General features: G+C 38.1%; 1 protein-coding gene across 11 annotated transcripts in view; it reads left to right on the top strand.

Annotated features, from left to right (window-relative positions):
- Positions 1-15,059, top strand: part of fam49bb (family with sequence similarity 49 member Bb) — a 68,037-nt gene extending 52,978 nt beyond the window's left edge. For 10 of the 11 annotated variants that reach the window (XM_015354488.2, XM_015354492.2, XM_069191058.1 and 7 more), the window contains 9 exons: positions 1,230-1,351; positions 2,250-2,355; positions 4,655-4,791; positions 7,467-7,544; positions 10,316-10,432; positions 11,344-11,423; positions 12,748-12,874; positions 12,980-13,050; positions 14,251-15,059. In XM_015354488.2, coding sequence (XP_015209974.1) covers positions 1,230-1,351; positions 2,250-2,355; positions 4,655-4,791; positions 7,467-7,544; positions 10,316-10,432; positions 11,344-11,423; positions 12,748-12,874; positions 12,980-13,050; positions 14,251-14,314 — 902 coding nt within the window. In that variant the 3' untranslated portion in view covers positions 14,315-15,059. Of the gene's footprint in view, positions 1-1,229; positions 1,352-2,249; positions 2,356-4,654; positions 4,792-7,466; positions 7,545-10,315; positions 10,433-11,343; positions 11,424-12,747; positions 12,875-12,979; positions 13,051-13,273; positions 13,426-14,250 lie in introns of those variants that run through there. The other variant, XM_015354493.2, reaches the window with a different exon arrangement.
- Positions 15,060-21,721: the final 6,662 nt, after the last annotated feature.

The following is a 21,721-nucleotide window of genomic DNA, read 5'->3' as shown; positions in this document are numbered from 1 at the left end:
TATATGTTCAGGTGTCTCTCCCATCCCCCCAACATTGAGTGAACCAAAGAGTAGGTGTGTTTGCCAGTAAATATGCTCCACTCTGCTCTTGCTTAGCCAGAGGGATCGTCTAGAACTGCCATCAAAAAGGCAGAAAGTCTTATTGCTCTGCAGTAAGTCAGTTATGCACTCATTGTCCTCAGGCCCGATTTCATTTGTCTATCCTTGCATGGTTTGCTCTTAATCGGGAGCAGGCCAGCAATGGGCATAGCTTTCAGATACCCGCTAGCACTTCTGCAAAAAAACAAAAAACTCTGGAGAAGCAGATAATTCTGACTCCAGCTCTAGCAAGCACTGACCTTTTTTGGGTTGGTGAAGAGATCTGAAACCTAACCAGCAAAAGAAATTCCTTAGTTACCACACAGCTGCCAGAATGTTCTATTTTGTTCGTCTTGGTATTCCATTTTGCTGCACATTTTACAATGAAAATCCACTCATACACACAAGCTTGTTAGAAGGATTGCTACATATATGGTTAATCGAGGGGGATATTGGGTTGCTGGGATAATATGAGGGATAAATTTAAAGTATATAGTAGTAACATTGTATTAAAAAATAACTAAGAAATAAGAAGCTGGCCCTTAGGCTAATTACTTTTTGTTTCTTACATCTTTTAAGGTACAGTAATTAACACAACCTGTTGTCTTGAATATCTTATTCCCAGTTTCTTTTGGGGTAGTGTTGCCTATAGTAATTCTATGGCCAAAGTACTGTCAGTGCTGCTCCTTCTTACACTATGAAGAACTCCTTACAAAATGCCATTATAAAAGGCAAGTGAAAGCTGTTATGTAGGCTAAGTTATATCTCAAATTGACACATTTCCACATTAGGCAGTGCACTGTACAGTGCACCATATGAAGAGTGTTAAAGGACATTTCAAGAATGTATCGTCACAATAACTGGGAAGGAATCTCCTTATTCATCACAACTACAAATTGTGCAGCCTGCCACTTCTTTTTAAACAGAAAGGGCACACTAGCAATAAAGCACGGCTTTCTGTCCTAGCACTTGAGTTGTCATTTTTTGCACGCTTCTAATACAGCTCAGGGCTGTAACACCGGGTGTTTGTGAGCACCTTAAGCCCGCTGGCTTTCTCTCTGGGGCTGCCACCCGAGCCTGCAGCCCCAAGGTTGTGGTCTTTTCCAAGCTTTTGCTCCGACTTGTTCTGACTCCTGTCTTGATTTGCTCAGACGCACAGCCGACAGAGCCAGAAAAAGAGGTGTGGGACCAGGTGAATGTAGTGCTGAAAGACGCCCGGGGAATCCTAGATGACCTGCAGTCTTACAAGGGGGCTGGAGATGAAATCCGAGAGGTATTCCATTGGGTGTCCTTTGCGTCTGTCTGCCACTGTGTTGCTGAGATGATGTGTGCCAGCAGTGCTAATGATGCAGAACGGGGTTTGAAAACACTACCAAGTGTTTCATTTAAGCACAATTTTATGCATATTAAGCCATAAATGGGCAGCATATCTACAGAACACAGTATATTTTACAACTCGTGTTCAGTCAGCAGACTTTTACAGTACTGGCCACTGGACAGTTGCATTCTGATATTAGTTATGTTAAGATCAATACAAGTACAAGGATACTAATATGCACCTCTTCGAGAAAGCTGTTAGAATGAATGGTTCCTCCTAATGATGATGGCAACATGTTTATATAGACAATTTTAGATATGTGTGACTCTACACCTGGGATATATGTTTTTATTCTGTGTTTGGATGGATTTAGAGATGGGAGGTGCATTTTAAGACGGCCTTCCATCTTTCCACTCATGGGAATCGCCATGCACCTGTTTATGTTGCTGTGATGGAGTGCTAAGCCTCACTTTTCCACAAGTCCTCATTTGCTGAGCCACAGTTCAGGAGCTCAGGGTACCACAGGAGCCCACTGGCCTGGTCACACTACACTACCTCCGTGTTTCTTAAGAGTCAATTGGTCCCTGTGGTTGCATTCAGAAAGAGAGGGAAAAAACCTCCTGCTCTTGAAACCAAAACATTTCCATATTTTGCATGGACTTCCTCCCCAAAAATAACCAAGTGTAGCTCAAGAGAAAAAGTGGAGGAATTTGTAGAATGCAATTCCGTCTTCCCTGAAGTTAACACCGTTCCTTTGTTACACAATGAATATTTCTCCAATAACAGCGCTGTCGTTTTAATGATTGTTGTTTTCCCTGTTTTTTTTCTGGTGCTGCTGTTCTTCATTCAACAGGCAATTCAGCACCCTAATGATGAAAGCCTTCAAGAGAAAGCTTGGGGTGCTGTGGTTCCTTTAGTAGGGAAGCTAAAGAAGTTTTACGAATTCTCTCAGAGGTTAGGTGAGTACAAAAGGAAATGCAGTATAATGATTCCTTCTGAAATATTAACGTCATTCCTTGTAGGTAGGGCATTTTTTGATCCTGTAAGAAAGTTCTTGCTTTCAGTATTAATAATAATAATAATAATAAACTTTATTTTATATAGCGCCTTTAAAGGTGGCTTCTCAAAGCGCTTTACAGGATGACAATAACAATAAATAAGAAGACTACAACAATAAATAAGAAAATTTCACAAGACAGGACACAATTATAATTACAACAATACAACAATAACAATAGAGGAGACCGTGGAAGATGGTATTAAGAAGAGCAGAGGGGTGAAGAATGGAAGCAGTTAAGTAAAGGCTTTTCTGAAAAGGAGGGTTTTGAGTCTGGATTTGAAGGAGTTTAGAGAAGGTGACTCTCTAATATCCTTGGGCAAGGAGTTCCAGAGCTTGGGGGCATAGCAGGAGAAGGCCCTGTCGCCCATACAATGTAGACGGGCTTGGGGGACAGTAAGGAGGGCAGAATTTGAAGAGCGGAGGTTGTGAGGTGGGGAGTAGGGCGATAAAAGTTCAGACAGGTATTGAGGTGCCAAGCCATGTAAAGCCTTGTAGGTGAGCATGAGGATTTTAAAGTCTACGCGGAATTTGACCGGAAGCCAGTGCAAGGACTCCAGGATATGAGTAATGTGTATTCAATAGATTGACACACAGGTCCTTGTTAAACATTACCTGCTGTTTTTTTTCCTAACACAAAGGGGATGTCCCTGTTTATGTTACTTATTTCTTAGTGTGCCCCCACTCTAGTTGACAAACTATAGCCTTGGTTTCTGTAATTAATATTGTCCAAGAATACGTAGTTGCTGCCACTGTTGGTTATATAACATAAGTAGGTCACATCTTTCGTCCTTTCCACTGCATTGAGCTAATGGCACTTTATGCGTGATATGCATGATGCAACCCAATTGGCTTTTGGCTGTCGGCAGAGTCTGAAACTCTTTTAGTTTTTATTAATTTTTTGACAAGTTCATTTTTTATAACAGTAAGGATATTGTAGAAACCTGGAGTGTTTGATATTAAATTGGAACCGTCTTTTTCCAAATTTGGGCATATAATGTGTTTTCCCCACTTACTTTCCTGTGCTTCCTGGGTTATAGACAAGATGCTTTCCTTGAGACTGGCTTTGTTTTCACAGGAGCAGCAAAATAACAGAGGCCTGTAGGCTTTGCCTTAACTCACTTATGCGGGGCCATGAATGCTGTAAGAAGTCGAATCACAGTTGCATTCTGATCTTTAGGCTTGTAACTGTCCCTCCATGATTTGACGTCTGATGGCATTCTGTATTTTAAGCTTGTGTTTTACATTTTCAGTCCAGCCCTCTCTGGGAAAGCTCGCTGTACAGATGGTTTGTAACCTACTTCCTTTCACTTTAAACTTGGCCCATGTGAAAATCTAGCCATGACAGTAGTACGAACATAGCATGACCGCTCTGTTAGATTTTAAATTAGTTTGGTCCTTATGCGGTATTCCTGAGTAAGCGTAACAGTAATAAATAAATTAGCACCTATTTTTTTCTCAAGACTGACTGCCTTTGCTCACACACCTGTCTGGAATTCCTCATTTTTATCCGCTGGTAAGAGTCCATCACAGATAAGGATGAAGTGAATGAACAGCCAAAGGCAGGGACTTAATTACATTAATTAATTTATCAATCTGTCTTAATTAGGTTAGTCTGCTGTCTGAACAAAGTCTCCATTCTCATTGATATAGCGAAAAACAGTGTCAATTATTAATCCATTCTATATTATTAAATATACCCTTAGTTGTATCCATCATTTTATTGATATTCATTAGAATATATTATTTTTTTGCTATCACTGTTAGGAGGGAAAAGGAGGGAAAGACTCATATCCCTTCTGCTTTCTTAAAACCTCAATTATCTTGTATTTTCGTACAATATGAAAGTATTAAAACTGGAATAGCATTACTTAAAGATAACTAATCACTCCATTAGAAATAAAAAAAACATGAAAAATGTTTAGAGAACCTGAGATTTTTTTTTTGGTGGGGGGGTTGAGGCTTAGCGGTTCTTTGGTACATATGTGAGAATTGTTGAAAAGTCCGTTGAAAAATTAAAATTCCCCCATTTTTTAAATGAGCAATATGCAATGTGAGTGGTATGCAATGCAGTCCTATTCTTCTCTTTAATAATAGTCTAAGGAAAACCAGCAGAACTATCTGCTCATCTGTTCTTCTCATGTATCGCCTAGGTTGTCCTGTGGTGTCACACTTTTAATTTACGGACCTTTTTCTTTCAGAAGCAGCATTGCATGGTCTTCTAGGTGCCTTAACCAGCACTCCTTACAGCCCCACCCAGCACCTGGAGCGAGAGCAGGCTCTTGCCAAACAATTTGCTGAAATTCTCCACTTCACACTCCGATTTGATGAGCTCAAGGTAGGGCCTACACCTTCTCCCCCGTTTCTCTGGCAAGTCCAGGTTCGGGGGTTTGCTGTGACACGGGGATGTGGCCTTTGCCATTAGCTGCAACAGCCAACGAAGCCAGTCTTTGGCTTCAGCCTCTTTCAGGTCTGCTGCCGTGATGGGCAGCACCTTAATGTGGGGCTTTCCCCTCGGGGTGTGGGGGGCTTTGTGAGAGTCTTTGGTTCTTCCAGCTTCAGTAAGCTCAGAGGTTTTCTTTCATCTGATCAAAATCACCTGTTTGCTGGCACACTGTTGCTGGGAAAACACCCAGAGATTAAACTGGATTTGAGCTCACTCATGAATTAAGTGTAGAATAAATGCTGTCAGGCAGGACTCTCTCCTACTTTTTTTCCCCTTTGTTTTGTAGATTCCTCTTGGCCTGGAGACAGGCATGAACCTGCTCTAAGTGACGGTATTCCCTGTTGTCAATGGCAGATGTTTTTTTTTTCCCAGCTTTTCTGTGTAACAACACACACAAATGGTACCCCATTAGGCCATGCAATGGCAATATGGGAGATAAAAGCTGGTATCCCTAAGCAGTTCATTAGTTTTGCAGTCATTTGGTTTCAAGATCCAATTTAGTCTCAAAGTGAAATTAGTTGTGTGATCTCAGGTCAATTTGCATACCAGTTAATGCTTCTTAGTTTTGATGAATGATGCACTTTGAAATTGGCTGTCCCTAACAGTTTTTTTTTATCATACTGTACCTGCAGAGATTTGAGTCAAATTAAGAAGATCCATTTAGCCCTGATATTTGCTGTATTAGCAAAATCCCTGAAAAGATGATTACTTGACAGAATAACCTTGACTGATCCATTGCATTATAAGCCAATACTGGGGACTGTTTATAAAGTATCCCCTTTTGGTGAAAAGGATTTGAAGTGCTACATCTGGGAGAGACAATGAAAATTGCTACAGTTCCAGTATTAAACTATAACTGAAAAGCCATTTGACTGTTTACTACGTTGTCTATGGTCATCACTGGAATAAGACGCTAAAAGTCAGTCTTTGTATACTGTAAACTGAAGAGTTTACTGAAGTTCTTTTGTTATCGTTACAATCGTGTCCTCACAGTCCTTTTTTGTCTTCAGTTTTCAATCTTGTGCTTCTCTGTAGAATTGCAAAGATTTCTTTTCCATGGATAATTGGAGGATTTCTGTCTTATTCTATAATATTGCTAAACCATCCCTTCTGCATTCCCCTCATGTGACATCCTTATGAATTGAGTCACATTTTCTTCACGGTATCGATATTCTCTGTAGAGTTTCATAAAAGGCAGCTGTCTCTTCTATAAAGAGTATAAAAAAAGAAACTGCATACTATTGCTGTGATGAAGCCTTCAAGCAATACTTCAAAAACTTGGGGAGCAAATACATCAAAGGAGGAGGGTTTACCTCAGGGAGAAACGGTTTCATTAATTAACATTTTCGAAAACCAAGAATCTCGGGATTTGTGGTTACAGTTATCTTGTAAATGAGGATTGTTCTCTATTCCAGACCTTTACTTTAGGTGGTTTTCCTTTATTTAACACAATTTAAAAAACTGTTTAATTCAAAGCAACATACAGAGAGGTTCTAATTGGCTGTTGTTTTTCATGCATATTTTAGTACCAATTTGTGCAGCTCAGTTTAAGCATTATTCAAGGATAAGGCAGCAGTGTCCCTACGTGAGATCTAAACCTAGAACCGTGCACTCAGGAGTCCCTACCCCAGACCTCTGCTTCACACGGCTGTCCCACATTAGCAGTTAATTCCTTACAGGACAGTGTTCAAGAAATAAACTGCCTAACCAATTAAATCCACGGATTTCATTACTTTGTCCATTGAGGAAACTAGATCATGAGTGCCTCCCTTTTTTAACGAGTGTATTATGGTCTTTGATTTAAAGGGGAATTCTCAGACTTGTTAAGTCCCGGTCACAAAATTAATGGACAGTATTGCAGAATTCTACAAATTCTTAATTAAGCACAAAATCATTAACTTTGTGAAAGTAATGTATAGTCAAACCCCTGGTCTTGCCAAGTTTGCAAGACTTTGTGATGTGATGCAGCCCTTCCTGCTCACTAGTCACTGTATTAATGTAATGTGATGTGCAAGTGAATGGGTATAGGTTGTGCCGCACACATTTCACAGTAGAAATGTTCGAATGTGATCTGCATGCAGAGCTGTCAAGTAAGTTGTATTTGTCTGCAAAACCTTCTTGAAATCAAGATATATACTTATTTAAAAGAGAGAAACCTGCTTATTTACAATGTCAGGGGTCTGCTTCATGTCACCACATAGGTTGGTGTCCTCATTCTGAATTGCAGAATATGGCACTGTGCATACCTGGAAATTTAGTGTAGTTTGTAATGTAAATGTGTACATTTCACTTTCATTGTGGTTTGAAATTCATTCATCAGTGCCGATTCTTTCCAACAGTGCAATATAAAAAGTGTTGCAGTTCTCCTTTAAAGGCTTGGCATATCTGGCAGAAATGTAGTGTTTCTCATTTTCAGCTATTGCTGCGGGCTGATTAATTAAATCACTTCATATCCAGGAAGGCAAAACTGTATTCTCTCCTAGTCTTATGACAAATGTTATCATAACATTTTAAACATTCTGTCTGGTCCTAAGCCATAACCCGTATCTTAATTTTATTTTTGACAGATGACGAATCCGGCAATACAGAATGACTTCAGCTACTATCGACGGACTTTGAATCGCATGCGGATTAATAATGTTCCAGTAAGTCCTTGTCTTTGAATTATTTGAACGACACAATGCCCTTATGATGCTCTTTGAGATCAGGAGTAATGAGATGTATGCATCTTCAGAGCTGACATTAATGGGATAAATCACAGATCTGTCAGGGAGTCCTAAGTTGAAGCTTAGCCTTGTGCTATAGAGAGCAATCTCTTGTTTTTTTCACAGCTTATAAGTGTATCATGGATATAATTGTAGAGCACAATCCCATCTAATGACTGCAGAGCCTAATTAGTAAGTTTGTCTCATCAGAGAAAGTACCTAGACTGATGGTGGTAGTTTTGAAGACTTTGCCTTTCTGATCAATATAGAATATTTTATGCACTGTATTGTTAGATCTGTCTCAAAATAATTGCCAGCCCGTTAGCAATATACAGTATGAAGTCTCTCATATCCACATTTTAAATTATTGTTCTAAAAAGTGTTACAGAAAAAATGTTTTTAAAAACTGTAGTTAAAATGTAAAAAACAAACATCAGGTCTCCATCAGTTGAACTTACAATTTCTTTCCTATTGCTGGTGTTAGATGAAGGATATGTTCAAGTCCATGTTTATTGTCATTATACTCATATACAGGTATATGGTATAATTAAATGCTATTTAGCTAGCTCTCAGACGATACGTAGTACAAAAAAACAACAACAATACAATTGTATAATAAAAAAAAGACAGAGACAACAGGCAATGTGCAAAACAACAACAGGCAATGTGCAATATGTTCAACAGATGTCACTATAATGTGGTTTTCAACAAATTGTCAAATTTATACTGAGTGTTCCCAGTTTATTAAGGAGCTAGTAAGTTGTACTGACAATGCTTTTAATTAATTAAAATTAATGTTAAGAGTCAATCTGAGTCTCAAGCAGATGCTCTTTCCCACAGAACAGAATCTAATCTAATAAACTCTCTTCTTTACTTGTATATCTTTAGTGTGGAAATGGAGACAAAACCAACAGTTGGCCTTTGGGACTCAAGCTTGCTGAATTAGGACTGTGAAACTGTGTTCGTGGGTCTATAGGAACTGAAAACGCACAGGGCTTTATAAATATTCTGGCCCACTCATGTGCAGTGCTGTGAAGTGGTGTGGATCCACACCTGATGATTGCTGTAAGCTCTGTCTCCAGGGAGGAGGGCTAGAGGGAAGCAGTGCATATCAGTAATGCCTCTGGAGCACTGGGGTGTGAAAGAAAATGGGGTAGTGGTTTGGGGAATTCTGGGGTTATTCCCACTTTAAACATAAATTATCTAGCCAAAGGAATGTCAGTTTTATCTTCCTTATTGAGATGTTTGCATATGCTTTGTAAGACCTTGTAGCATTTGAGACAGTGGATATACTGTAGTTTGATTTAACCTTTGTACTGTAGAATATAGGAAACATGGCAACAAAATATGGTTAGAAAAATCATGACTAATTACTGTCTTTTAAATTCCTTTTACTCCTGTCAAAGTAATATATACTGTACACAGAAATGAGTGTGGTTTGAGGGGTAAGCAGGACAATATTTTTGTATTCCATTGCAAATAAAATTAAACTTAGGTTTTCACCTATGTCCTATACTTTGTGTCCTTTAAGCTTATTTATATGGTCATTTATATATTTACAAAGTACCTTTCCACACCCAAGGGTGCTGACATTGAATGATAAAACCCATACTTACAGAAGTGTAGTCGGTCTGCTGTTTTTTTGTGTGCTGTTTTTGTTTTTTATCCAGTTCAACTTGTCAACCATATTACATAGTTCCCACAGGTGAAAAAGCAACTGTTTTCTAATTGTTTATTTTAAGTTAATACAAGATAATTAGGAAAAGCTGAAAATATGAGGACATTTGGTCCATCTGACTTGTTTGGTTGCTAGCAGATTCTGATTTCCATATTCTGTTTCTTCTAAAACAGATTGAATATACTTTTAATTTTGATCCTCTGAATTGTCATAACCCAAGACTACTGACCAGAGGGCTTGTGGGTTCAGAGTCTGGTAGGGTGCTGCCTCTGTACCCTTGAGCAAGAGATGCTTTTCTAATTGCTCCAGGAAATGCTTTGCTGAGTGAACTGTTATTCAGATTGCCAGTTTAAATAAGAATGTGTCCTTGATCAATGTTCTGTGGTAAAATATAACAGAACAGGATGTTTTTAAGTGGCAAATATAGTTCATATTTTCATAGTGAAAACAGTAGAGGCTATTCCTTCCATTCTTTGTAAAATGGGGGAAAAGGCATGTTTTAAGTGCCAATTTAAATGGCTCAATAAGCTGTTTGGTATAGATTTGTATTGTTTTAAAATCTGCTTCTCATCCACTGGCATGTATATGCAGTTTTCTGTAATTCAATGTCCATTAGAGCAATGCAGTAGCATTGCATCATAGTTTTTAGATGGTGCTGTAAAAGGCATTTCTATGAGCCTAATGTTCTTAGATGGCTTTTGCAAAGTACATTACAATTGTTAAGCTGGTTCAGGATTTGATTTGCATACTTTATCAAGTGTTGTTTTTCTCTGTTAGTAGGACCATATTAGTCTTGCTTAAAATATTCACTTAATAAGATTTTTATATGGTTTCCTAACCACTTACTTTCTATCGTTTTAGCCCAGCCTTACAGTTTACAGTGGGCTTTAAAATTTGTTGGATTCGTAAAATGGCTCGGGGAGGTGGGAAAAGTCTGTTTCTGCCGATGAGTAAATCTTTTTGTAGTAAATACCTGTGCCCACTTGGTTGGTAGTGAGGATGGTCTTCAAGCCTTTCATGCCTTTAATTACAGGCAGAGGGAGAAAACGAAGTGAACAACGAGCTGGCAAATCGCATGTCCCTCTTCTACGCTGAAGCCACACCTATGCTGAAAACATTAAGCGATGCCACAACAAAATTTGTGTCCGAGGTAAGTGCAACCAAGTGTGAGTAACGGGTGCTTACAGCAGAGCTAATATTGTTGGCGAAATTGACTTTTTACCCAGTTTTCCGTGTCCCATGCACCATGCCATGTAAACCCACATTTTGCTTTATAACAAGGAGTCCATACTTTCTTAAGGCAGAGCATGCAGTGATGGTTTGGGTTCTGGTGCATTACAGGATGGATGTGGGCACAAACTCTTTGTGTCGCCTGCCTTACGGAGAGTTGCTTGACGTTGCTGGGTGGACAGCCTGCTGTGTATCTCTATCCAGTGGTGGTCTTGTGCTCCACTTCAATGTGGCTTCAATACCAAAGTCCCAATCCAGTGTGTCACTTAGATTCATGAAGGCTGTTAACTTATTTTTTTACCCTAGCTCTCTTATTTGCCTTTAGTCAGTTTCATTTATTTTAGTATGAAGTTCGAGTTTCAGTTTGAGATGTCCATAGATCTTGGCTTTATTCATCTTACTCTTTTTTTACCAGACACTATACTGGTTTTCTTTACTGTCTCATCAAAGATTGCATGTAATTTGGAAATAATAAGGATGGGTCAGAGTATTTCACAGTTATTTTATTTTTGAGTATTTTACTTTTCACATGTTTCTAATACTGGACACCATTACTGTGACCTTATTAAATGAAACTGAGTTTTTCCAAGTTGAAAATCGACAAGGCCTGAGAACATTGAAGCTCACATTATCTTTGCTACTTGCAGACCTTTATTTTCTAAAGAATGTGTTGTTCGCTATTATATATATATATGTTTTATTTTGTTTTACTAATTATGACTGCCATTACCAGATATTTTGAACACTTTGAACAGTGAATTTTGAACAGTTTCTTTAGCATGCTGGATATGTCCTATAATTTTGTTCTTTATAACTTTTGTATTTTAATAGAACAAGAACTTACCTATCGAGAATACCACAGACTGTTTAAGCACAATGGCAAGTGTATGCAAAGTCATGCTGGAAACACCGTAAGTCGTTTTCCCTCTGTTTTTAAAAAAGGATGAAAGGGGAGGATGTCCTTTTAGCCTTGGTGTATAATGCTTAGAGAGTTAACCTCATGCCTGATTTAAATCAAAGAAAAATACTTCTTACATTTTAACATACAGAACTTCTCCCTGCATACATAAGACTATATACAGTATACCTACTCACCTTTTACTACTAGCTGTATTAATTCAGTTGGCTTTCATCTTTTTTTCATCTAAATACATCCCTTCATGCAGAAAAGGTTAATAATTCTTTATGAGCAAAAGGTTAACGAATGCAGCGCAGACATTAGTCCATACTGGAATTGTTTGTTTTTATAAAAATTATGACGCGTTTTCAACAATTTGTGGAAGTAGCTTTCCACTTACGATTAATAAAAAACTAGTCAGTCACTTCTATTTTAATCCCTCATATTCTGTTTATCATGTTAAATTTCAAATGCAATGAAAGAAAAAATATTGTGGAACATATGGCATTGCTGAAAATGTTCAGTATGTGTTAAACAACAATATGGAAAAACAGAGAAGTGGATAGAGAGAAAATTAGTGGGTCACTTGCATTAGCCCTCAGGTCATGCCAGAGCAATCCCAAGTCATTGGCCATCCATTGCTTATTAGGAGCAAGCTGCCCCTCCCTCCATGTATCTGAAATTGATACCCAGGTTTCTTCAAGAAAGGGCTTTGATCTGTTAACTACTATCAAATACTAGACTCGATGAGCCAGTTGGCCTCTTGTCATTTGTAACTTTCTTGTGTTCTTGTTGTCCACACTTGGGCAACAAGTTGAAGTGCCATGTCCCTGCATGTGGACATGAGTTTTTAACAGCCAAGTGTGCTGACGATCCTATTTCCAGCACTTCTTTCCTTCTGGGAGCCAACACTTTTCAATCTGGCTGTATTGTTAGCCAAGAAGTATTCTATGAATTGCTCTCAAAAATCCAGCCACTGTATTTGCAAGAGCTGGAGTTTCTATATTTTGAAAAGTCTAAATAAAAAGAATCTGAACTCTCCACAATGTTCTGCTTGTCATTATCAGCTCTAGCTCGTTTTTTTTTAATATTGCAATTATTATAGTACATGAAAAGATGGAGTCATTAAAGAGCAATGTAAAATGTCTGTATAGCACCATAACCTGACACAGGAAAATTCTACATATAACTCGTCAAGCTCGAGACCTGCGTGTTGATCTGGTAATTCTCTTACTTCAGGTTCCCCATCTGGTATTTTGTGGCTTTTCTCCGTTTCATTCAGTTGTGTTGTGATTCTGTGAGTTTTCAACAGAGACTTGTTTCCTCGGTCTTGCCAGGGAGTACCGCAGCAGGTTTGCGAGTGAAGAGACGGCGTCGTTCTGCCTCAGGGTCATGGTGGGAGTGATTATACTCTACGATTATGTACATCCCGTCGGAGCGTTCGCGAAGACCTCCAAAATCGATGTAAGTTCCCCCATACTGCTTGTGTACCACAAATCAGACTAGCAGCTGTATAAAATCCAATGAGAGTATTCTGAAAATAAGACAATCTTATTTTTTCAATGTTAGATGAAAGGATGCATCAAAGTCCTCAAAGACCAGCCTCCGAACAGCGTAGAAGGCCTTCTCAATGCTCTCAGGTACGTGGTGTTTCTTGCCGTTTGTAGAGGAATAACCCACCCTTGAAAATGCCACTCATAACCATCATTGGTCACATTATTTTTGTCTTGAAATCAGTGTTCTGGTCAATATTCTGCTTAGAAACAAGTTGCCCTAGCATTTACGTCAGGACTGTCTAGCTCACTGTGAAATCTTTTTCCTGGTTTACTTCTTCTTTTCGTTTCCATGTTTTTGTCTGAACAGAGGTAGTGTTCCCTTGCAAGAGAGGGACCTGGGAAAAGTTAAGATCTAGAACTGTGTTCCCTGATGACCACTCTAACATCACATAGTGTCTGGATTCACTCTTTTCCTGCCTTCTCTGTACCACTATTAAGCAGACCTATTCTCTTTGCTTTCTGATCATCTTTAATAAAATTGACATGAAGCAGCTTGTTGTCATGCGTGTCCGTGTTAGTGTTATTCCCGAATACATTTATGTTTTGATGTCTCTTATGGTTAGATCTTTTGTTTTTTCCCCAATTCAGGACTATTCTTTGAAATGTGATTATTCCAAAAATTGCAACTATGCATACAGGATGCATTTGCGCAGCTGTGCATAAATGATGACATGTAATCAACTGCCTTTCCCCATGTGTTAGTGGATAATTTCAAATAGCCCGGGATCCATTCCTGTCTGGGTACCTTATGTGTGGAGTTTGCATGTTCCTATAGCTGTGTTTTTCTTTGGTGCTCCAGTTTCCTCTAACCTCCCATTCCCATAGAAATACTGGCTAGGTTAGTTGGGGGGTCTGTGAGTTGTCCCTGTGTGCCCATTCATGCCTTCCCTGCTCCTTGTTAAGATGCATCCTGTACAGGGTTCCCTGTGCTTCCAGGATAGGCTCTGGGTCATTGTTGCCCTTACCAGCAATAAGTGGTATTTTGATCATGAATGGATGGATGATTCCACATCTGAAGGGCTGGAGGGTTGAAATATGCGGTTCATAGAAAATATAGTTCTGTGTTTGTTGCCTCTTGTTGTTACATCTTGTCTTAATACTTTACTGTCTTGAAGAAAAGCTTTTTCAGATGCAAGGTTTTACAGTCAACAAAGCATTAAAAATCTGTACATATTTGTCATTTGTCCAAAAATGCATTTTTGAAGCTTTCTTAGTTTTAACACTGTTAAAGAAACAGATCAGAAGACCTTTGCAAAGACATTAAGTGCAGTTTCTCTTGCCTAGGTACACAACAAAGCATTTGAATGATGAGACTACCTCCAAGCAAATTAAGGCCATGTTGCAATAACACAGATCACTGAGACTTGAGCTGGCGACACATGGAATTTGGGAGACAGTATTCTCAAATGATGGAGATGCACAGAATGTTTTAAAAACAGAAAGAAAATGTTTAAAAAATTAGTAATGCAAACGCTTTGCCCTCTTTTATAAGAAAATAATGTTCCCGCTATAAAAATAAGCTGTCTTCTTTTTCTGTGCCAAAATCTTGTACGAAAAAAGAAAAAAAATTGCTGAAAATGGTTTTTATGTTTCTGAAAGGCCATACATCAGATGGCAGCTATAAATGCATACTGTTCTGGGGTTTTGTCTTTGTGAGGGGGGAAGTAATTTGACTTGAAAATTTAAAAAATATATTATTTTTGTCTGAACTAATATTTAATATTGCTTCTTCTGCATGACAGAATTGCCTCTTTCTGCTATTTAAGAACTAATACTTTTTTGATTTTCTGTTTCTGCTTGTGTGTGAACCATTGAGGAAAAATGTTTAAATTATGTTTTGTTGTAAAAAAAAAAAGGTACCCAGCACAATGGAACTCAAAGATTAAAAATAGTACTGTTTATGTTTGAGATTTTTTTTTATTATTTTTTATAAGTTGTTTTGGACCTTTTTTTGTATGCGTGTGTTGTAATTTTCTTTCATTTGGAAAAACTAACTTTAAAACTGTGATGTGTGCGTAACAACGTGGATGCATGTAAATGTACAACGAATGGCTGTTGGACAAAATAAAAAAAAATGGCTTTTCTTTTTCTAATGGTTGTTTACGGACATCACTGGCATGACGTCTCTAAATCAAGTTCAACTCAAAGATCCTGGATCCAGCCCAGGACTATTAAAACCTAATAGTATTTAAACCCTCATTCAGATTCCATAGTCCAGACACTGACTCCCAGCGGCCTGGATTTTACTGTACGTTAGTCTGCTGTGACCAGGATTCTCCAAACCGTGACGTGATTGGCAGAGAGCTACTGAGGTGGGAAGGGCTTGAGTGGATCAGAACTTCCCTGCATTCCTGTGCATCAGCAATCCCAGAGCAGGCAACGGCGAGAATGCAGAGATGTTGGCTATAGCTTCATGGCTTCTACAGTTGGGTCGAATGCACCCTGCAGCTCATGGCAGATCCAGAATGAGTAGTTCAGACAGTGTGCACATCAGAGGAGTGCATGCACAAGGTCTCGCTCCACTTGTGCTGTCTTGGAGCATGTAGTGGTGAGCTGATGAACGATTTAAAAGGTATGAAATCTATGATATGCCCATTTGAGATTTGGAAGGATATTCCGAATAGTATTAGACCTGTGATATTCTGTTAGAGAGCAGGGGAAACTTTGTTCCAGCGTGAGATGTAAGTTATTGTACTGTGCCTTTCAAAAGTATTACGTTTTCAGGTTTTTTTGGTACTTTAAAACTTGCAGTCATGACAGTGTAGAGCTCACAAACTGTAGAGCCCACTCCTGACATTTAAAGCAAATACAAAAAGTAAATTAATAATATGAAAGAAGTATGGAAGAGACTTAATTGAATGTTCTATAGCAAACCCAAATTAATTTCAACCTAAAATATTATTTGATATTAAAACAATTCCTAATAGATAAAGTTAAGCCAATTAAACAAATGACACAAAACATGTCAATATTTCAACATTTCATCTTACCTCAAATAATGAAACATTCAGTATGTGACAAAGTGGATCCAGTAACTGGTGGAGCTCCCTTAAGCAGCAATAACTAGCTTTTTCTGTAACCATTGATCAGTCTCTTGAATTGGTTTGGAGTTCTTTTTTGAGGCTCATTCCTTATTGCAGATCTCCTTCACCTCTGTAACATTTAGGGGCCACCTTGAATGGACAGTTTGTTTCAGGTCCTTCTACAACATTGTGATGGACTTTAGGTCTAGTCTTTGACTGGGCCATTGTAAAAAAATTCTGCAGCCATTGTTTTGTAGATCTGTTTGTATGTTTAGAATGCACATACAGAGGGCCTGATGTCTCCACTAGAATCCTCTGGATTCATGGTTGTGTCAATGATGGCAAGCAAAGCAGCCTTAAACCCACCATGCATGACAGTTGGGATAGGGTTCTGATGTTTGAAAGCAACATTTTTGGTTCTAGCCATTGTCCTTGAATAACAATGGCCTTGAGTCATTGATTAATCATGTACATTCACATTAGTCAAGGTCATAAGAACCTGCAGTTCCTTGGTGGTTACTCTGATATTCTTTCCTTGATGATTTTCTTTTTTGTTCTTGGAGAGATTTTAGGTAAGGTAAGGCAACCACTGTGACTGGTCTTTAACATTCTCCATTTGTCTGACAGTGGGTTGGTGGATCCCAAATCCTTTTTGTAACTCTTTCTGGACTGATGAGTGTCAATGTTACTTTTTCTGTGGTTCTCAGAGATTCCCTTAGTTTGTGGCCAGACTTGTTACTGCACACCTGTGTGGTGAAGACCAAACTTATTATGTTTCTGATCTTTATATGGAATATAAAATATTAATATATAAACCTTCCAAACTCAGCTCCCTGCAGTACCTAATTTACCCAATTATTTAAAAACCTGATTCTGATTAAATCCTTAATTGAGCTAATGAAACTGGGGGATTCAGTTAACTTATTCACATCTTGTACCTGAATTACTCATTGTTTAAAATTAATCATTTTGTTTCAAGAGATGTGGAATTGGTTACTGCCGTATAAACCCTATTAGATATTAACATAGTCTACTTAGCTCTGGGGTTCAAATTTTTTAGTCTCAATGCAGGTGCACAACCTTACGTTAATGAGCCACATGATTAGTTGAGTATTACTGTGAGCACAATCTACTTAAGTCACCATGAATTGGAAGGTATACTGTGGCACCAAGACACTGCTCAGATCAGGCTGTCACTCCAAAATGAGCAACTGGTAAAGGACGAAACTGGTTAGGGAAACTACTATGAAGTCACTGACAACTTTGAAAGAGCTACAGCGTTCACTGGCTGAGATGGGAGAAATTCTGCATCAGTCAACAAGTCGCACCTCCAAGCCCCACCAAAGCTTATCCTCAGTAAGGACTGGAAAGCTTGATATGTTTCAAGGATAAATGGATGTAACAGCACAGGCAAATGCGAAAGGAAACCCTGTTTTCCTTTTAGAATAAGTGAATGCACTTGAGCCGCCAGTCTATTTCTGACTTGAATCCTACTGAGAATCTGTGGACTTGAAACCTTCTGTCCATAGACAATCCCCACTTAACGCGAGAGAGCTTGAGCAAGAAGATGGTAGAGTCTTATCCAAAGAGACTTATGGCTGGAGTTACCACTAAAGCAAGTTCATGGTTTTGAGTACTTATTCAATCAATATATTTCAGTTTCTTCTGTTTAGTTTTTGCACATTTACTGTAACATCTTGCTCTTGGAAGTCTGTAGCTTGAGTGTTCATGTTTTTAATAAAATATTAAGTTAAAAAATTGTGAATGCATCATTCACATTATACACTTCTGAGATACATGGTTTGTGGGGAAATCTCATGAGAATAATTTTATTAAAGACTTGTTATAATCATGACACAGATGCTGTGACCAGAAAGTTTGAGTAGGTAGCAGCAATTTGAATATTTCTTCACAATTACACCAATAGCTTGACAGTGATTTTTAGCTTCCGATTCAATTATGGAGGTTTTATGAGAGTTTTCTCATCAAATTGTAATCAAATCGATCACATTTTCAGGTGACAACCTGAACTGAAACTGTTTTGGACCGTTTAGGATTATGTTTTAAAGTGAGGTTCATTACTTACCTTAAAAATGCGATACAAAATGTATAAGGGGTAAAAGTCCAGTAGATGTCACTGTTACTCTCCTCTAGAAGATGTTTGCATGTGCAGTGTACTGTATATTTAAATTGCTTTTGTAATACTCTGTCCCCTGGACCAGGCTCAGTAATTACCGGAAGCATTTACAACTCCAAACTGGAAATGTTAACTGATACAAACTAAATCTTGATTTTTCTAGTTTTCATTTTATTTATTTTTTATTCATTGAAAGTAGGATGCCATTAATTCTCCTTCTTGGACGTCATAAAAATACAGCCTGTACAGAGAAAACAAAGATTTGAAAGGGATATGTATGGTTTTCAATGACCTCACTAGAAAATACTGATGAATAATGATTTGGTAATGCATTTTAATTATTACTTCTTACCTCTTAAAAAGAACAGATACAAAAATACTAATATATGGAATACTAATACTTCTATTACTTCCTGTTACGTTTCCATGCTCATCATTTCAGTTTTATTAAAAAGAGAAATTTGAATCAACTTTTGAGATAAGTTGCGTAGTCTTTTCTCCACTTTTATTTATAGCTATACAAAATAAGCTATATTAAGTCTGCTAAATTCCTATTCATCTGTGTGGTCACAGAAGAGCAGTCATCAGATTCTTAGCACTCAAAACAGGCCTGTTAAACACAGCACTAAAAAGGAATTTCATAAAAAATGTATACAGTTTTTATTTCCAAACTGCCTGGCTTACACCAACTAACCCTTTTTAACCTTATTTGCTGTTTTGTTTAATTCAATATAATTGTTTAGGTGGCATTTACCCTTAATCTTCTTTTATGTTAAACATTTTTAATTTATTTTCCTTCTTTTCCCACATCCCGCTATTACTTCAGATTCAAAGAATCCTGAGAACAATGAAACCCCTCTCTGTTCCTCCCTTGGCTTCCTCCCTCTCTCCGGCAATCTCTTCATCTGAGTCAATGCTGAGTAACTTTAACAGCTGGCAGAAAGATGGCCGATATTCCATCTCTAGGAAGTGTTCAGCACTCACAGCAAAAACCACTCAGCCTGGTGGAATGTTGGGCTCCTGTCCATTCTACTGGCTGCCTCTGGTCAGCTGATGGTGCTTTAAAGAAAAACAAGAAATGTTTCCTCTTTCCATTTAATACCTGAAAAAAGCTTGTGGAGAGAGCCATGATACATTCCACTTTCCTGTATATCTTTGATTTGATGAAGCCAAGGCATACTTTATCTATCTGAAATGTTGAGACAGATGAGGTTTAACAGCTCCTCTCTGATCAGAGCAAACCTTTCTTCTGTGTGCACACATTTAAACTGCAGACTGTCAGTCTTTAGTGTGAATATGTCCTGGGGGTTCCTTTCATATTCTGTTTTTTTCTGCATAAATTCTTAGGAAGTATTCCTAAGTGTTTTTTACATTTCCAGATAGTCACTGCAGGCATCCAAACAGAAGTCTGAGAATTTGTGTATTATTTCCAAGGTACAATTCAATACAACGTTGAACGTCACACAGTGGTGCCATGCAGACTCTGGTTTTTAATATTTTTGAAAATATTTCAAGTGTCGAAATGAACAAAATGTTTTCATAGTGCAGATTCACCCCATTTTTTTCTCTCCCTCCCTTGTCAGTGTACTTTTGCATGGGTAGTTTTTAAGAAATATTGCTTTACTTAGATTCAGAGTGTCAGGTAAAATAGCCTAACGCCTTTTTTTTTTAGAATGTAATTATAAGTAGCCTGTCATCTCGGGACAATGTTTTTCAGTGTCTTTTTTTCCCTGCTTGATTTTCCAGAAAAAAAATGTTAAATGTTATTTTGAGAACAACCAAATTAATTCCGCTAAGGTCTCAAAGGAATGTCTCACAGACAGACTAATGAGACAGAATATCATTTGTCTTGTACACAGAAAACTGTGAACTTGATTCACGTTCTCAGAGGTGAATATGAAGTCAACCCAAGGGAACTTTTTTCCGATCTCGATCATAATCTTAAAGACTGGTGGAAATGGTGCCGTGCAGTCTCTCCCACCATTCCTACTGTTACCAACTTAACTGAAGTTATCCTGCTGGAATGGGACTGGGCTGCCAGTATTTCAGAACTTTAGAATAAATGCCAGATCCTGTTCAAGATCCACAGATGTCCAGCAAGTCATTGGGTAAAAGCTCCTGGTGGTTTAGAATTTCAGTGTAAATCACAGACTACATTTAAAAAATAACCATTGAGCTTTCTTCAAACCTTAGTTAGATACTTGTCTCTTGAAGTATAAATGCAGAATTTGTATAGTTCTATTAGGCACGTTGTCCTATTTGGATTTGCTATGGCACATTTTTTTCTTGTTTCTTGTTTCCCAGATCAGATTCTAAGTGGCTCTCAGAGGTCTCTGTCATTTAAATGCAAAGTTTAGAATGACCTCCATGTTGGAATACCTCTTTTCACAGTTTCTCGAATAGAAGCGTAAAGCACAATGTGAGCAGTTGTGTGTGGCTTCTGCTCAGCTCCTGATTTTCAAAAATGTGTCAAATTTGCCAAAATCATTAATGATTAACAAAAATTACTTCATACAAATTTATTTTTTTCCCCATTTGATTTCTCCCTATGTATGGTATGGTGTTTTTATAATTGTTATCAGTTGATTCAGCTTGCAATTTTCCCATGATGGCAGACTATAAGTGCAAATTGAAAATGAAGAGGCTCCTGAAATCAAAAGACAGAGCTGGAAGCGTGATGCCATTTTTATTAGAGAATAGTACTACTGTACAGCCTTAAATCTCCTTTTTACAGAACACGTTTAATTAATGTTGTCATTTTAACAGTATCTAGAGAAAGGGCTTCTGGAGTGACACCAGCTATGGAAACATAGATGAGACTAACTCCATCCTTTTAGCCTGTAAAAATGAAGACTTCCTGCAGGTGTGACTAACTTTTTAATTAAAACATTTGCAAAAACATTATTGGAAACTAAATTGAGAAGTTTGGCTGTTTTGGCCAAAGATTCTTAATGTGGTTCTTGAAACAATAAGCTACAAAACTGAATGCGGAAGCAGGCCTGAATAAGTAGGCCTCATGAAACTTAAAGCAAAAGTCACTGTTTAGTGCTGCTGTGTCCATCTGGGATGGACTTGGCTTGGCTCAGCACACAGGAGTGACCTATTTTGTTTGTCAGGTGTCTTGGGTTGTGGGCTTTATCATTAGCATCTGTCTGTTTGTTAGCTTCCACTGAAGCCCTGCTAGTTGCCAATTTAGGGAAAATTTACTTTTGAGTGTAGCTTGTAGCAGTAACTAGTTTCATGCATAATTACATTTTTAAATGAAAAGGTTGGGGGAAAATTGCTCTAAAGAGTTGTGTCTTGCCTTAACAGTGCCTTGCAAACATATTTTCCCTCTTCCAGCGATGTCCCGTTTGATTGCACACTTTTATGTTTGAATGTCAGAAAAACTGCATTGAAAATACAGTAGGATGATTACATATTGCATAAGCATTCATCCACTTTCCTATTCCAAACCTGAATGACTTCAGTGCAGCTTTACTTTTTCCAATTACTTTGACGAGTCGCACAATTAGTTAAGTGGTTAAGATCAGGTTGTTTCTTCAAACGGAGCATCTGGACAAGGAGGAAACTGTTTAGGAATGCTACTGTGAGT

This window comes from Lepisosteus oculatus, chromosome 6 (assembly GCF_040954835.1).
Source record: "Lepisosteus oculatus isolate fLepOcu1 chromosome 6, fLepOcu1.hap2, whole genome shotgun sequence".
In the NCBI taxonomy this organism is placed as follows: Eukaryota; Metazoa; Chordata; class Actinopteri; order Semionotiformes; family Lepisosteidae; genus Lepisosteus; species Lepisosteus oculatus.
This window is presented reverse-complemented; position numbering and strand designations above follow the sequence as displayed.